The sequence below is a fragment of the Desmodus rotundus genome, chromosome 6 (genome assembly GCF_022682495.2).
Source record: "Desmodus rotundus isolate HL8 chromosome 6, HLdesRot8A.1, whole genome shotgun sequence".
In the NCBI taxonomy this organism is placed as follows: domain Eukaryota; kingdom Metazoa; phylum Chordata; class Mammalia; order Chiroptera; family Phyllostomidae; genus Desmodus; species Desmodus rotundus.
In genome coordinates this window covers 94536520-94551303 of record NC_071392.1, presented here as the reverse complement: position 1 = coordinate 94551303, position 14784 = coordinate 94536520, and the positions used below count along the sequence as shown (strand labels likewise).

Sequence of the window (14784 nt, the reverse complement as noted above, 5' to 3'; positions counted from 1 at the left end):
CTGGAGCGGGGAAGGTGTGGGGCCCACATCACCTGCTGACGCCCAGGCTCTGGGCCCGGGGCCTTGGCCCTGCCTGTGGGGGGCGCGAAGGGCAGGGGTGGGCACAGCGCGCCCAGCCCAGAGGACAGGGACGTGCAGCCTAGGCCGACTGTCTCCCTCAGTGACTCCTGGGCTCAGAGCCCAGATAAGAGCCCACCTCTGTTGTCTGCAGGGTGCAGGGTGCTGCCCCTCCACCTTGCTGTGCACTCGGGGAAACTGAGGCCTCGGGGTGGTGGCCACCAGGCCAAGGAGAAGGCAGGCAGTGGAGCCGGGCTCCTCTGCCGGGGTGAGGGGAGGGCAGGAAGCCTCAGGTCTCACCTGAAGGGGTCTGTGGGGTCCTTGGCGTCGCAGACGTCCGCGTGGCCGTGGCAGACACAGCGGCCGCCAATGCTGATGTCCTTGATGCTGTAATAGTACTGTAGCAGGACCGTGAGCGCCAGGCCGCCTCCCCAGCCCCGCTGCCCCCACCACACCCCCCGCTCCCTCTACCCCCACTCACCCGGCGGGTGACGGTGGGGTCCCGCAGCGCCTTGCCCATGAGGTGGCCCAGCAGCGTGTTGGTACGCAGGAAGCGCAGCCGGACATTAGTGGCTTTGGTGAAGTCGCGCAGCAGCGGCGAGTAGGAGAAGTTCATGGCCCCCGGGCGCCCGTTCACCAGGGACACCACGATCTACAGACGGGACGAGAGTCAGGCCAGCACCGGGTGGCCCCTGCACCGGGCGGCCCCGCCGCGCCTGCCAGCTCACCTCGCCGTTCTCCAGGGGCACGATCCGGGAGTATTCCGTGCTGCAGATGACATCGTCATCCTTCGAGATGCGCTCCAGCGTCTGCGCCCCGAACCGCTCCAGGCAGTCCCTCCTGGAGGCTGCGGGATTGGGTGGGAAGGTGAGGCTGTGGGGTCGAGCAGGAAGCCGGCCACAGGGAACCACGAGGCAGCAGGAGGACTCCAGGTGCCACCTCCCCCGGGACCCAGCCAGGACCCATGCTGGGGATGGGAGCCGCTCACCCCCACCTCCCTTTGGGATGCACCCCGGCAGTCCTGGCCCACACAGAAGCCGAGTGTGATGGAGCAGAGCAACACGGCCACCCTAGGGACACACTGGCCAGCCCCTGGCTCCGGGAGACTCACAGGCAAAGTACTGCCACGGCTGGTAGGTGTGGCCGAAGTCGGTGGAGCGCTCCAGCACCCAGAGGTCTGGCCGCGGGGAGTTGGCAAACTTGATGAGCACGTAGGCCACGTGGAAGACCTATGGGGAGAGCGGGTGAGGCCCCAGGGCCCTCCTGGCACCTGGAGGGGTGCCCCACCCCATGGCGTGCGCCGCCTTTTCCCACAGCTGTGGGCTCTCCTCTGGGTCCAGAGGCACCCAGGGGAGAGGGCTAACCTGCTCCAGGAGCAGGCTCGCTGGCCGGCCGGTGGTTGTGAAGCCCACCCGGACACCGCCGTTACCGAGGGTCCCCCGCCTGGGCCTGGGTGCCTCCCCACCCCTGCCCCTGGGGCCCCACAGCCACACTGACCCTTTGAGGCTGAGACAGGCCTGGGACCCCACGGGGGCGGATGGGGCACGCAGGGGCAGCCTGTCTGCAGGCCCTGGGCAGTGGGGCTGGGCAAGAAGGAGTCAGGAGCTCACCCCACACCGGTCACGTGGCCAGTCATGGCCCCTTGCTCCCAACAAGCCTGGCCTCCTCGCCCGCCTGGCAGGGAACAACCCCTCCTGGGACGGAGCCCCTGTCCCAGTCTCACCTGGTCACCCCCCCCTTGTTCTCAGAGCCACCTCCGAACCTGCCCGTCCATTCTCACTCGGACCCGCCCCAGCCATGAGGCCCCAGGTGCAAGGAGTCTGGAGCCGATGCGGCCCTGACAGAGGAGACAGGCTGGAAAATGGGGAGCCTCATCCAGAGCCCCAGGGGTGAAGCATGAGGCGGGTCCCCACGTCAGTGTCTGGAACATCTGACCCAGCTGGCCACAGCCCCGGGAAAGGGCTCTGGGGCCGGGGACAGCCAAGGGCTCAGACGCTCCCACTCAGCCTGAGGCCTCAAGGCGGCGGCTGGGTCACCCAGACCCCCGAGAGGGTGGGCGTGTGGGCAGGCTCCACCCTTGAACTCAGCGTGCAGGCCTCCTGTCCACCCTCGAACCCCCTGGGAGTGCCTACCCTGGGCTGGGCCTGCTCGCAGGGACAGACCCTTGGGCTCTGAACTGTCCACAGACCTCCAGGGTGACGTCATGCTCGTGGCCACTGCACGCACCCTCAGCGGGGCCCTGGCAGCCCCGGGAGCAGGCCCTCTTGGGTGTCCACTGGTCTAGACTTCTGCTCCGGACCAGCTAAGGCAGAGAAGGGGTCCCTCCAGGGCCGCCTGGGGCCTACAGTCACTCCCCAGCTCTTGTCAGCCTGAGGCCAACATGGTGACCCCACGGAGGGACAGTGACCCCTCGAGGCCCAGCCCTCAGGAGGCATAGGCTGCTCAGAGTGCCCGTGGGGGCGGCGTCCCAGGCCCCAGAGACGGGCCTGCCCTGCGTCCACTCCCTGCCCGAAGGTTGACGTCAGGCCAAGTGGCTTTTCCCCGGGGTGGGGGGGGGAGTAGCCTATTCACCCACGTCCAGGCTCTGAGGTCATCTTCCCGGGCCTTCAGCTGGGGGAGGGGCCCCGCACCCAGTTGGCACCTTGGCCAACCCTGAGGCATTCCAGGGAGTCCCAGGGGACCTGGGTGTACGTGAGTCACAGACACGGGCTACTCTGGGGGCAGGCTCAGCATGCCCCCACCGAAGGCCCCCCGGGAGACTCAAGGCTCCCACCGAGCCCCTGGGACCCACCCCCGCCTTTCCCTGAGCAAGGCCATGGGGCGGCCGCTCCCGCGTCGGTGACCCGCAGCATTTTTCCCAGCTGAGGGCACTTGCACAAATATTGATTTAAAGACACTGATCAGGCAGGACAAGGGTGTCATGGGAACTTCCCGCACACGCCCAGCACACTGGTCCTGCTTAAAGAAAGACTCCGCCTCCTGCTATCTGTCCAGGTGGTCAACTGTCTGTCACACGGGGGCCCCTGGACATCCGTCCCTGAGCCTCCACATGGGCAGGGGAGTCTGCAGGGAAGGAAGGACATCGGCCCAGGGCTCCCCATCTGTCCCGGCCTGGTGCTACTCCCGGGGCCACACTGGTCACGACCCCGGAGGGGTGCAGGCCCTGGCCTCCGCCCTGCCCCCACTCCGCCCGCCAGGCTCTGCTGCCAACTCGGGCTGACCTTTCCCGTTGCCGCAGCCTTCTTTGCAGAAGGAAAGAACGTCTTTTTAAGCAAAAGCCAAACAAAAGCCTCCCAAGTTATTTTTAACAATCTGGCTATTTTGGGGCGGGCAAGTCTCCAGGACAGCAGCCGAGCTGCCTCTCAGTCACCGCACCCCCGGCCCCCACGCCCAGCTTCACAGCAGGGGGCCAGGGTCCCCCAGGAGGGTGTCTGTCTGCACCCCGGCCTGGCGACTGATGTCTGATGGGGGCCAGGGCCATCTCAGGCGGCCCCACGAGGGTTGCAGGCACCGGGCGCTGTGGGGCCCCGGCCAGCCACATCCCCTTCCCTGGGCTCAGGGGCAGTGGAAAGATAAACAGAGCAGAGGGCGAAGGCCAGGGGTCAGGGCACGCGCGGTGCGATGGCTCCCTTGCTCAGGAAGACACCACCGTCTCTGAGTGGCTGAGTTGATACTGGAGCCCTGGTCCGGACGCTGCAGAGGGCCCCTGATGCCACTTTGCCCTCCGGCTGCAGAGGCTGAGGTGGGGGAGGGGAAGGCGCAAGGCCAGGGCTGGGATCTGGACAACACGGGTCCCTGAAACCCTGGCGGGGCGCAGAGGGTGACAGCTGACCAGCAGCCTACTGGGCCAGGCACCTGCCTCACTGAGGGCAGGAACCCCAGGGTGCAAGGTGGTCAGGCTAGCACACCCCATCTCTGCCTGGCCCATTCCTCACAGAGCCAGGGAGACTCAGGTCTGTCCTGGAGGGTAGGGCGCCCGGCCCCCACCCACCAGCACCCGAGAGCTGCTGGAATCGCCAGCAGTGACTCAGCCCTGGCTCTGCCGGAAGCAGGGCCCAGTGCCGATTCCCGGGGCTGGGCCAGGGTCCCAGGCTGTGGCCGGGTGGAGGCAGGAAGCCCCTCCTAGACCCGGCGTCCGGGCTAGCTCCCCGGCCATCGCCCTCGGAGTGAACAGTGGGTACCCAGACCTCCTGGATCCCCCGCCCAGAACGCTAGGCCGGCCTTCTCTGGCCCCACCCCCACCGCTGAACCCTCCGGCCCAGCCCCCCAGTGGGCCCTCTCCCAGGGGTGTGTGCGGCCCTCTCAGCAGGCACCCCTCTGGGAACCTTGGTAGAGATTAAGGTCACCGCAGGGCCAGGGGGCAGGGCAGGGCAGGCAGGTGTTTGGACTCAGGCCTGCAACCCGGTAAATAACCACGGCCCCCGGCTGTCCCCACACAGCACACGGGAAGGGAGGCCCTGGCTCCGGGGGAGACCGGGCGTGGAAAAACAAAACAGAAACGCTGAGAGGACAGGCAGCGGCCCGGAGGCCCGACCCTGCTGGGTGGGCACCTAACAAACAAGTGTGTGGAGCAGGGGTGGGGGGACTTTCAGGGAGTAGGTGGGGGTGGGGGCCCCCGACAAGTGAGTAGGAGCTCACAGGCTAGAGAGGAGGGCCAGGCCCCACGTGGCCCAGCAAGGCCGGCCGGGGGAGGGGATTCAGAGCCCCCCCCCCTACCTCCAGGGGCTGTCCGGAGCCCCAGCCTCAGCCCAGAGCTCCCCACTCCTCCCCTCCACCCCAGGTCAGGCCAGATGGTCAGCCCCAGGCCACAGGAAGTGGAGTTTACCTCAAGAGGACCCCAAACCCAAACAGTTTAGTCTCTGGTGAGCAGGAGGCTGTGGGGGTTGTTTAAAAACAGACGGAAAACAGGAGCCTTAGGGGGCAGCTGGGCCTGGGGGAGTCCAGCGCAAGGTGGCGGGGCATCTGCAAGCCCCCAGAGTCAGCAGAGGTGGGTGGCCCAGCTGGCGTGTGTGGCAGGGGTGGGCGGCGCACGGGGGAGGGACGAGAAGCCCCTATGTCCTGGGAGCAGAGGCTCCAGCAAGGCTTCGTCCATTCTCACGAGGAGAGTCGGGCCTGTGCCGGAACAGGAGGTGCCTCTGGCTGGCCCCCCAGTGCCCCCCCCCCCGCCCTCCCCAGGCAGCCCAGCTCAAGGGCCCGTGTCCGGTCCAGCCCCCACACCTGTCCTGGCTGCCCGGCTCTGTAACTAGAGCCTGGCCAGCCTTGAGCGAACTTCCTGCCGCTCCCCTTGAATCATCACCCCACTGACCCTGCTGGGGGACCGGCTACAAGGCTGAGCATCAGGCCGGGCCCCAGGGAGCCAGCCAGTGGGCACGCTGGGACCAGGAGCCCTGCCCAGGGAGCCCAGAGCCTGCCAGCCTCAGAGGGTGGCCCGCCAAAGCAGCTGTTGGGGCGGGGGCTTGCTGAGGAGCCAAGCCCCTCACGCAGGTGCCCAGGTGCCCTCTCGCCCCACGTAAAGAGAAGGAAGCTGAGGCACAGAGCCGGGTGACCAGCCGGGGCCAAGCCCTGCGTCACTCCAGACACCTGCACCCCCCTCCCCACAGGTGCTCTGCGTCCCCAGGTGTCCGGGGACACTCTCACTGGAGCTCTGCTCCTCGGCACCCCACCTGGTGTCCTGTCCCCCAGGGAGGGCACAGACCCTTCACCTGGCATTTCTAGCCCCCAACCTACACTTTTGGCCTCACCAGCAACCACTCCAGCCCACCCCCAAGGCTGGCCCAGTCTCCCTCTGCACCTTCGCCCTGCTGGACTCCTCCACCTGGCCCTCTGGTCTGCACCCCGGCAGCCTCGGTGGACCTGCCCCATCAGAGGGAACCAGCCAGGGGGAGAACCCACTCCGATGCTGGCAACTAGCAAGGGTCAGACCAACGACGGCTCTCTCAGGCTGGAAGGCTCCCGGCCCAGGTCTGTGCCTCGAGCAGGGCAGGTGCCAAGGCCCTGGCTCTTTCCTGCCTCCCAGCCAGGATGTGGCTCCTGGAGCCTCAGTTTCTCCAGCTGCAACTTGGGGAGGAAGAGGGTCCAATACCCACCCCCATGGGAATGATCAGAACAGGATTTGGCGTGGCCATGGAAAGGGGGGACGGTTCACATTCCCAGCAAGCCCGGCCCACCCACCAGGCGTGAGATGAAGCTGGGATGCGGCCCAGGGCATCTTTTTCAGCCCTCCCAGGGGCAGGGAGGCCTCCTGATGCCTAGTGCTGGCTGCCCCCACCCCCTCTAAGGCATCCGCTCCAGATCCCAGAACAAAGGCAGCTGGCGTCCTGCCACGGGGAGTGCCCAACCCCGCTGCCCGCTCAACCCCACTTCCTGGCGGAAGCCCCAGCCCCACCCTGACCCTCGCCTGCAGTGATGGCCCAAAGCGGAACCCTAGTCAGGGGTCGGGACCCCTGGGCCGGGTTAGCTCAGCCAGACCCCTCCCGCCTGCCTGTCTCTCATCTGCACCAAGGAGCGCACTCGGAGGGTCCTGCCCTGGGGATGGCCCCAGTCTGACCATGGGCGCCCACCGCTCCATCACCGACCCGGGCAGGCTAGAGGGCCCAGGTGGATGCGCTCCAGGTCTGCCCATCCAAATGCCTCCTAGCGCTCCGGCCACCAGAGCCCTCCCTTCCTGCCCTCGTGGGCTCCTCTGCTCCAGACCACTGCGAGCAGGACCGGTCTCCATCCCCAACCCCTTTCCCCTTTGGGCCATTTTACAGTTGGGAAAACTGAGGCTTGGAGAGGCAGGACGCACATGCGGTGAACCCCCTCCCTGGCCCTGACCGGTGTGCAAAGCTGGGCTCCCGGGGTCACAGGGGTCACAGAGCCCTGGGAGGGGGCAGGGCCACAGCACTGGGCTGGGCACCGTGCCCACCTCTCTGAGGCCACTCTGGGGTTGCCATGGAGACTGGGCCACCGTGCCCCCAGCCAGGGCCCTGGCCACTCCCCCGGTCCCACCAGGCCTGACCGGCAGGGAGGGGAGGAGCAGGCACAGCGAGAACCCACCAGCTCAGCACAAGTTCCCTCTGACTGACCCTGGGTCGGGGTGGCTGCATTTCCCCCCCACCGGCAGTACCAGAGAGGGGGACCCCGGGCCACATGGGGCTTTGTGGCGCCCTCCTGGCTCCCTGGGACAGGAGAGCAGGCCGAGCCCAGCCAGACCTGGGACCTGCAGGCCGGGTGCCTGTGCGGGGCAGCCTCTCCCCAGTTCCCTCCAGGTATCTTCACCTCCGTTCCTCTCAGGCTGCTTTTCCCCTCAGACTAACAGCCACGCCAGGGCCCCCGAGATTTCAGGCCACTTGTTAGGACTTGAACCCACTCCCCTCACTGCCCACCTGGCCACAGGGCCAGGCCTGCAGGTCAGGGCAGGAGGTACCCGGCAGTGTGCCCCAAGCCCGCCCACAGGGCCTACCCTGCCAGCCAGCTTATGTGAGACACTTCGCCCCCTCTCCCCTGACATGCAGGGTCCCAGCGGGAGGAGGCTCAGCAAAGGGCAGGTGCCCCAGGTCACACGACTGGGCAGTGGCCAGCCGGCCTGGACTCTAGCCCCTGGACTTGACTCCTCCCCTGCCCCCAACGGGGTGGGGTCTGGCAGGATCCGCCTTGTAGCCCCAACTCTAGGCAGGTCTGGCCTCATTCACCTCCCCCCCTCCAGGGGGCAGCAGGACCTCTGGTCCATGTCACAGGCCCAGCACGTGGCAGAGTCACACAGAGAGCAGGGCTCACCCCGGCCCGAGTCTGACCCAGCAGGCCCACCAAGGGGGCTCTTCCAAAACGCCCGGCCTCACCCTCCTGCCTGCACAGGGCCCGGAGCAGGAACACCTAACCCCAAGGTGGCCTTCCGGCACAGGTATCCCAGGAATGTCCACTTCCCCGTCCTCCTCCACATTCCTGGGGCCCTGCCCGCCCCAGCAGGCCTGAGCCCAGCTCCCCGTGCAGGAACGAATGCCTCCTAGCAAACACTGCAGCTCAGGGCCGGGCCGCCTCCGCGGGACCCACAGCATCCCCACCCCGCTCTCCCTGGCCCCACAGGCCGGCACCCGCTTCTTCCGTATGCCGCAGGGAGGTGGGAAGAGCACACAGGAGGTGCCACGGCCACGCCTTTGCCTGGGCCTGCCACCCACAGACAGTCTGGGCCCAGACGCCCGGCGGGCACCCATGCGCGCTTGGTGGGGACTTCGCCTTCCAGCCTGTGCGTGGAAGGCAGCCCCGCACCAGAAACGTGGGGGTGGGGACTGCGGCGGGCACAAAGGGGACCCTACCTGGCCCAGGTCCAGGGTGACGTTGACCTCGTTGTACTCCAGGCCGCGGGACAGTGGCGGGCTCTGCCACCAGCGCTCGGTGCCATCGACGGCGTTGCTCGCGGGGTGCGCCTTGTTGCTATTGGCAGCCGTGCAAATGTCGCAGTACTGGCCCTGTGGGGGCGTGGGGAGGGGTCAGACGGCCGGGACCGGCTGGGACCTCTCGCGGCCTCCGGTCGCCCTCCCCCATCACTCGGCCCACCCCGCTCACTCATCACCGAGCCTACTGTGTCCCCGACTCTGGGCACACCCCTTAGAAGGAACCGAGACAGTGGAGAGGCAGAGGGACGCCGTGTTAGGTGTGTGTGGGGGAATCAAGGTGGACCTCTCTGAGGAGGTGGCTCCAGGCAGAGGGGCCGTCTGTACAAAGGCCCCTCTCTCTCAGTAAAGAGAGAGAAGGCCAATGGAGCTGGAGCTGGGGCAGGGAAAGGGGCCAGACCTGCTCCCCACCTCCAGCGGCCTGTCTCCCACCACCCCTGCTCGGCTCTCACCCAGAGTCATCTGGATTAGGGTCTCCAGAGAGACAGAACTAAGCTGTTCTGGCGGCCTTCGGGGATTGGCCCTGGAGTGGAGGCATGTGGGCAGCCAGCAGCCGGGGCCTGGACCTACTGGGCCTGTGGCTTCCGAGCCCTGGGGCCTGGCCAGGTCACGGCAGCTGCTAAGCCTCAGTGACCCCATCTGAAGAGTGGGGGTAAGGCTGGCACCTGCCTCGGCCGTCCGAGGATTAACCACCCCACCCCAGGGCTGGCAGCTGCTTCTGTCACAGTCCAGACACCTGCCAGGGGCCTGTCCTCCGAGAACACAGCTCCCAGCAGCATCCTGGCCTGCTGTCCCCATCGGGGAGGAGCAGGTGCTGGGAGCCCTGGGTGGGGTGGGGGCAGGGCCGGGTCCTGGTCACTGGCCCAGTGCAGCCCAACCCCCGGCCCAGAGGGAAGCAGACCTGGCACCCCTGCGCACACAAAGGCAGCCCTCCAGGACTTGGCACAGATTGAAACCCGAGAGGCCACTGCTGGGAAAGGCGGCCACTGCACCGCCCGGCCTCCTAGGGGGCCAGACCCTGTCCTAGGAGTTGGGGTGGGAGTGTGGGACTCTCCACCCCCGTCTCCCAGGCTCCCACCGTGCATCTGGGAGGGTGAGACCCACAGGCAGCAGAGCGGGCTCCAGGACCCGGTGCTGGGTGCTTTGGGTTCCCCACGGCAAGCCTTGTTCCTGCCTGGGGCCTTCGCACCCCGATCTCCAGTCCTCTGTCTCAGCTCAGACGTCACCTCCTCTGCAGCACCCCCACCTAGCTCTAGGCCACCCAGGACGCTGGCCTGATGCCCCCGGGCACCCGCACTTTATTTATTCTACCTCCAGACCTGGAGCTGTCTGGCTGTCAGTGACTCTGCATTCACGGCCTCCCCAGGCGCGCGCAGAGCTTGGGGTTGGGGGAGGGACACGCCTGCCTTGTCCCTTACTGTGGTCCTGAGCCCTCTGCCCCTGAACTGCCACACCTGGGGGGTGGAGCCACAGGGACAGGGAAGCTGCCGAGGGTCTTGCCCGGCACAGTGAGGAAATGGGGAGCAGCAATAACAGCTTCCCCTCCCAGTGAGTCACCACTCGACAGCCTAGCCCCTGGCTTCCCCTGTGGCCTCCGGGCCAGACCTGAATTCCTCCCATGCTCACCTGCAGCCCTCTGGGCCACGGCCCCTCCCCCCAGCTGGGCTGACCCAGGCCCCCGCTGGGATCCCCACCCCAGTTTCTGTCCTAGCTCCTCCAGGAGGTCCACTGGGAGCTGTGAGCCTGCAGCCTCGGGCCCCTGTCCTCTGTGACCCAGCCCCCATGCCGGCACAAGCCTGGGCTCTGTGGGTGGACAGAAGTGGGGCTTCACCTCCCTGGCACCTCCTGTGCCAGGCCACTCACTTCCAACTGGGGTCGGTGGGCAAGGCCCTACCACCAGCCCCAGCAGGGGCCAGGGCGCTGGGCAGACCCCCTGCTCCTAGAGGAGAGGGCGGAAGTGCTGGCCATCCCAGGGACTTATCCAAGGTCACATGGTGTCCACATGGCGGCCGGTCTTTCTGCCATGCCTCACCCGGCAGCCTCAGAACCAAGATGCCCTTCGCTGAGGGCTGCCGGCTTTCAGGGAAGACTTTGGCTTCTCTTGCCCGACTATGGGCTGGGTGAGCAGGCTGACGCTGTTCACTCAGGGCTGGCTCCCTGGCACCGAGCACCAGGGTTGCCACCAGCTTCCCCACAGGCCCTGTGTGACAGAGGGCATCCCCAGCTCCAAACGCAGGTGAGGCAGGCCCTTGCACCGTGTCCATTTTACAGATGAGGAGACTGAGGCTGTGGGAGGAAACCACAGAGCTAAGGAGAGACAGCCCCGGCCCGGCTCCCCCACTGCTCCTTTAGGCGCTAGGAGGGAGCATGCAGGGCCCCTCCCTGCAGGGACCTGGCTGCTGGCCTTCCTCAAGGGCCTGTCCCCTGGGGTCAGGCAGCCTGGGCAGGCAGAGAGGACTGGTCTGGGGCTCAGAGGAGGCCTGGAGCTTCACTGCCTTCATGGAGGGGCAGCGGGGCTCTGCCAGGCCCCCTGGGGCAGCTTTGGACACCCCACACACATGCCATCCCTGACATCGACCAGATGGGCCAAGGGCCAGGGTCTCCACTGCTCACCCAGCCAGGTCAGGGTCTGGCTGCGAGGCTTCCACAGGTGTCTGCACCTATTTAGGCCTCAGTTTCCCCATCTGAAATCTCAGCTGTGTGTGGGGGCAGGCAGGGTAGAGGAGAGCATGCAGGTGAATCAGGACAGGAGCCTGCGGGAGGCAGTGCTGTGGCCCCTCTCAGCTCCTCCACTGGAGGGCCAAGGGAGGGAGGGAGGGGCCCAGGCTCCTCCATCACCCACTGCGACTAATCCACAGTCCAACGCCCTTCCCCCCCCCCCAACCAGGAAGGTGGCAGCCTGGGGCCTCTGCCCTAGCGGAGCGGGCTGTTTCCATCAGCCCAGGGATCCCCAGACTCTCCTTAGGAACGGGTAGCAGGGGTGGAGACATGGGCCCAGCACAGGGTGTCAGGGAGGCCCTAGAGCAGACCCTACCCACCCGCCCCCAGGCCACCCTAGGCAGGCCAAGGGCCTCACAGGACCCCAGCGCCAACCCTGTCCTCGGGATCTGTCTCCACAGCCCTGCCTCCCTGGGGGGGTGTCCATGTGTGGGGCCACCAACTGTTCCCCACCTACAGGCTGACGACTTGGGAGGGTGTGCCCCCAAAGGGTCCCCAGGGAGACCTCACCACCTGTGTGTGGGGCAGGGATGCAGCCCCTGGCTGCAGCTCCCTGTTCCCATCCCCAGTGAAAAACCCCGTTGTTTGCCGCCCCCCCCCCCCCCCCCCCCCCCCCCGCCAGGTCCCCAGACGCCCTGCAGGCCACGGCCGCGCTGCGCAGCCCGCGGGGAGAGGCTCCGCAGCCTGGGCCCTCCCGCCCCCTCCCGCCCCCTCCCGCCCCCTCCCAGTCCCATCCGGGCGCCAGCAACAGGTTCCAGCTCGTCCTGCGGGAAGGAGGAGCGGGCCCGCCCCCTCCCCGCAGGCAGAGGGCACCGCCGCCAAGTCCCGCCTCGCCCGCATCCCGGGACTCAGGGCTGCTGGGGACCCCGCACAAGCCCCCGGGGGTGAGGTGGTGTGGGGACGCGCAGGTCACTGGCAGAGCCTGAAGGGCCGAGTTGGGGTCCGCTCGGTTCTCCAAAATGTGAAACCGGAGAGTCGGGGCGGGACACGGGGACTTCGGTCGGCACCTGGCCTCTCCCAGGCCCGGGGCTCTCCCGGCCAAGTCAGGCCGGAGTCGCGGAGTCCGAGCCCTGTCCGCCCCGCCCGGGGTCCTCAGGACCGCGTCCCCCGCCCCACCCGCCCCGCCGCGTAGCCCGGGCCACCGGCCCGCGCTCACCTGGATGGTCTGGATGGGGTCCCCGCCGGCCGCGGGGCCCCCCACTAGCTTGCAGTAGAGGTCCTCGGTGGGGCGCGGGGCGCCGCGCGCCGGGGCCTCCTCGCCGCAGGTGGCTGAGGCGGCGATGCGGGCTCCCTCGGCCAGATTGAAGTAGGGCGGGTGCAGGCTGAAGTCGCGGTGCTCCGACGCCTCCAGCGCCGCGCCCAGAAGCGCCAGCCCCGCCAGCAGCCGCAGCGGCCACGCGGGGCACGACCTCCCCATCCCGCAGGTCCAGACGCGCGCCTCGCACTCTGGGACTGAGCGCCGCGGGAGCCCCGTGGGGTGTGAGCGCGGGGCCGGCCGGCTCGCTCCGCCTGTGGACGTCAGGCCCCGCCCCAGCCCGCCCGGGCGACCGAGCCCCGCGCCCCGGGGCCGGGGGAGGGGGCGGGGCGGCCGGCAGCCTTAACCCTTCGGAACCCGGCCGGCCGGCTGGCCTCCGGAAGGGGCACCTGCTGGCCTCAGGCCAGGCCGTGGGAACGCGGAGCCCCTCACCCCAGACCCCCCGGGGCGTGGCTTGAGTCCTGGGCGACACCCCCGCGCCCCGCCGCGCCCCGGTTCCCCGGCGCACCCGCCCAGCTGGTCCCAGCCTAGAGGCTCCGCTCTTTGTTTTCGTAACTTCGGGCACCTCTCGGCTGCGGAGCGCCCCCGGCGGTCCGGGTGCAGGCAAGGCAGCTGGGAGTCGGGCACGCTGGCACCTAGGCAGCGGGGACATCTGTCCATCATCGGCTCAGCGAGTCCCCACCGGCACCCCCAAAACTGCAGAAGGTCCGGAGCAGCTGCTGCAAGGGATCCTAGATGTTTGGCTACCTCCACCCCCTACCATCCTCCCCTAATCAGGGTGTCCCCCAGAGACCCCCGGCCGCCTCGCCCCACTCCCCAGGTGGCTTCCAGTTGTAGTCCCCTCGCACTGCCACTATGTCTGCCCCATCTTGCGAGTGGCAGCAGGAAGGCGCACTCTGCACCCTGTGAGTGGCTGTGGGTGGGGGCCATGAGGGCATCCATCTGCGGAGGGACAAGGAAACCCGGATTGGGGACCCCGTGCTTCCAGGTTGGGTTCATTCATGCCCCTGCCAGCCGTTTGGTTTAAAAACACTAAAGCAGGGGAATGGATCAGGAGGGGCTGGACCGCTGCCCACCGTGCAGCGAAGGAAGGGTGTCTGTGGCCTGGTGGGCACTAGGAAGACCAACCGTGGAGGATGGTTATCCAGCACCTGCTGGGGGGGTGGGGTGAACCCACCCTTGTGCCAGGCAGTGCCTGTGCTGGGGGCAATGTGGACCCCAACTTCGTGGGCAGGTCCCCATGCTGGGCGCTGGAGGATGCCCGGGAACGGGGAAGAGAACGAGCGCCGAGCTCCCGCTTTATCGCAGCTGTTTGTGCATCTGGGAGGCTCTGGGCCCATGTTCGACCCAAGGGAAGCCCTCGGGGGTGGGGACGGGGTCGCAGCTGCTGGGCTGGCAGCTTCCCCCACTCTCTTAGCCAGGCCAGCCGGGCGACCGTCCCACGTGGGAGCCCCAGGACAGTCCTGGGGGCCGGGGAGCTCACGGGGCCTCATCCAGCCAGCCCTGGCAGGGTCCTGCCCGGCAGCTGCTCCCAGAATCTTGCGCCACCGCCCACATGTTCTGGCTGCCCAGACCTCCTGCAGTCCCTGAACCTCCAGGGACTGGGCGGCCCCTGCTCCCTCTGGAGCAGGGACACAAGCAGTGGGAACGACCCTCCCTGCCTTCGCCCTCCCCAACTCCGTAACTGTGACTTCACTTTTAGTTCCCTTTGCTGAGAAGCTCTGAGTGGGGGAGGGCCAGCTCAGAGGGTGGCCAGGAGACAGGGAGGAATCCAGGAGTCACCAGACAGGCCGGCTCAGGAGCTAATTTATGATCCCTTACAAAGGACAGCCACCCCTGGGCAGCAGCAGACCTGTCCCAGATGGGGGATTCGACCTGCCCAGCCTTCCCTGCTTCTGAAGCGTCCCCCCACGTCTGGCACACCACAGCCGTACACTCCTGCCCCAGCATCCCCTGGACAGCTGGACGCCCTGGCAGTCAGGGCTGGAGACTGGGAACCCTCTCCCCCCCTGATCTAGGTAGGCTTCTCCACACCCCTGCAGGGGCCAGTGGGCAGAGGTGCTGTGTGGGCGCCTATGAGCCCAGTAGTGCCCAGGCCTCCACTGGCTGCCGGGCGGGCAGGCAGGAGGGGCAGCTGCTTGAGAATGCGCTGAGTCAGCCTCGGCGCCCAGCTGGAGGATCGTGGGACAGCTGCCCTTGGAGCGGAGCAACTGATGGCTGCTGGGGTGGGACATGGGGACAGAAGAGATTGTGGTGCCCCCTATCTGCCCCCACCGTGTGTCTTTGTGCCTGGCCAGGGAGGGGACAGCATGGAGAATGAGGGGGGTGTGGGAGAGGTGAGCTGGGCAGGGAGGGCTGTCCCATCTCATCCCCAAGTGGCCT

At 67.7% G+C, this 14784-nt stretch overlaps 1 protein-coding gene across 2 annotated transcripts in view; it reads right to left on the bottom strand.

The window, feature by feature from the left end:
* The window catches only part of LAMA5 (laminin subunit alpha 5), a 42441-nt gene extending 29766 nt beyond the window's left edge, over window positions 1–12675 (bottom strand). Inside the window, exons 1-6 of one of the 2 annotated variants that reach the window (XM_053926350.2) lie at window positions 12304–12675; window positions 8352–8504; window positions 1169–1286; window positions 786–904; window positions 539–709; window positions 358–455 (exon numbers count right to left, since the gene is read on the bottom strand). In XM_053926350.2, coding sequence (XP_053782325.1) covers window positions 358–455; window positions 539–709; window positions 786–904; window positions 1169–1286; window positions 8352–8504; window positions 12304–12564 — 920 coding nt within the window. In that variant the 5' untranslated portion in view covers window positions 12565–12675. The remainder of the gene's footprint in view (window positions 1–357; window positions 456–538; window positions 710–785; window positions 905–1168; window positions 1287–8351; window positions 8505–12303) is intronic. The other variant, XM_053926351.2, reaches the window with a different exon arrangement.
* Window positions 12676–14784: the final 2109 nt, after the last annotated feature.